Genomic DNA, 1,017 nt, shown 5'->3' on the forward strand with positions numbered 1-1,017 from the left:
TATATATATATATATTGAAATATTTAAGAATTAAAGATCCAATTTCGACTGTTATAGGTTTTAAATTCTTACTTGTTATGTATTTAATAGTTTTATCGTACAATTAACATTTATATTAACATTATGTTTAAAAATTACTCTCAAAAAAAGATTACCTTTGTAAACAACTGGTATAGTTCCTTGTAAGTTGAGTAGTTCCTTACGCGAGCCATCATTGAAAACTAATTGTGAATGGCAAATAAGTTTAATGGATTTAGGAATATCAAGAAGCATATTTAAGATTATTGTTGCAATTAATTTTACTTACCAAAAGGTTCAAGTTTATACACCAAGCCTTTGTAGGTATTTAAGACATTTATTACATGCTTCTTTGTTATATCTGGATTTTGATACTGAAAAACAACATTCTTTTTTATATTATGAAATCGATGTGATAACATCATTAATGTAACGATAAAAATATTTATACCTTAGATATGCCTTGTCTAATCCTCCCCTCATCAAACGGCGTCATTTTCACCATTTAGCGTAGCTAAATCAAGATAGCGACAGGTTCTGCTATCTCTCTATCAGACGTGTCCCAATAACGTATCAGGATAATTTTTTAGACGTTGCAGTAATAAAATAGAAGGCAATTATCGTTGAGCAAGCTTGTGTCTGTGTTATCATTGATGACTGCCTCGACGGAATCTTAATACGATGAGATCATCAAAGGGTTGCAAAGAACTTATTAATTTGTCACATAGGAATGTAGAATGCACACAAAATGTCATCATGAACCATCATGAATAATTTGGTATCACTGTCGTGGGTGTCATTCCATCATGAACTAGGCAAATTATCGAGAGACCTTAAACGCAATACGCTCGACCAATTGCAGCTAATAGCGTTTTCGGCCCGATCGGGTTTGCACCAACCTGGGTTGGATTAATCTTTCCTATTGGTTGACATCACCTGCTCTACCAATAGGAGAGCACAAAACTCCATTAATCCAACCCAGGTTGGTGCAAACCTGGC

At 33.6% G+C, this 1,017-nt stretch overlaps 1 protein-coding gene across 2 annotated transcripts in view; it reads right to left on the bottom strand.

Annotated features, from left to right (window-relative positions):
• TSG101 (tumor susceptibility gene 101) overlaps positions 1-1,017 on the bottom strand; it is a 4,279-nt gene that overhangs the window by 2,327 nt on the left and 935 nt on the right. Inside the window, exons 1-3 of one of the 2 annotated variants that reach the window (XM_018502316.1) lie at positions 470-808; positions 308-392; positions 156-221 (exon numbers count right to left, since the gene is read on the bottom strand). In XM_018502316.1, coding sequence (XP_018357818.1) covers positions 156-221; positions 308-392; positions 470-523 — 205 coding nt within the window. In that variant the 5' untranslated portion in view covers positions 524-808. Of the gene's footprint in view, positions 1-155; positions 222-307; positions 393-469; positions 809-1,017 lie in introns of those variants that run through there. The other variant, XM_018502318.1, reaches the window with a different exon arrangement.

This window comes from Trachymyrmex cornetzi, unplaced genomic scaffold (genome assembly GCF_001594075.2).
Source record: "Trachymyrmex cornetzi isolate Tcor2-1 unplaced genomic scaffold, Tcor1.1 scaffold147, whole genome shotgun sequence".
Taxonomy (NCBI): Eukaryota; Metazoa; Arthropoda; class Insecta; order Hymenoptera; family Formicidae; genus Trachymyrmex; species Trachymyrmex cornetzi.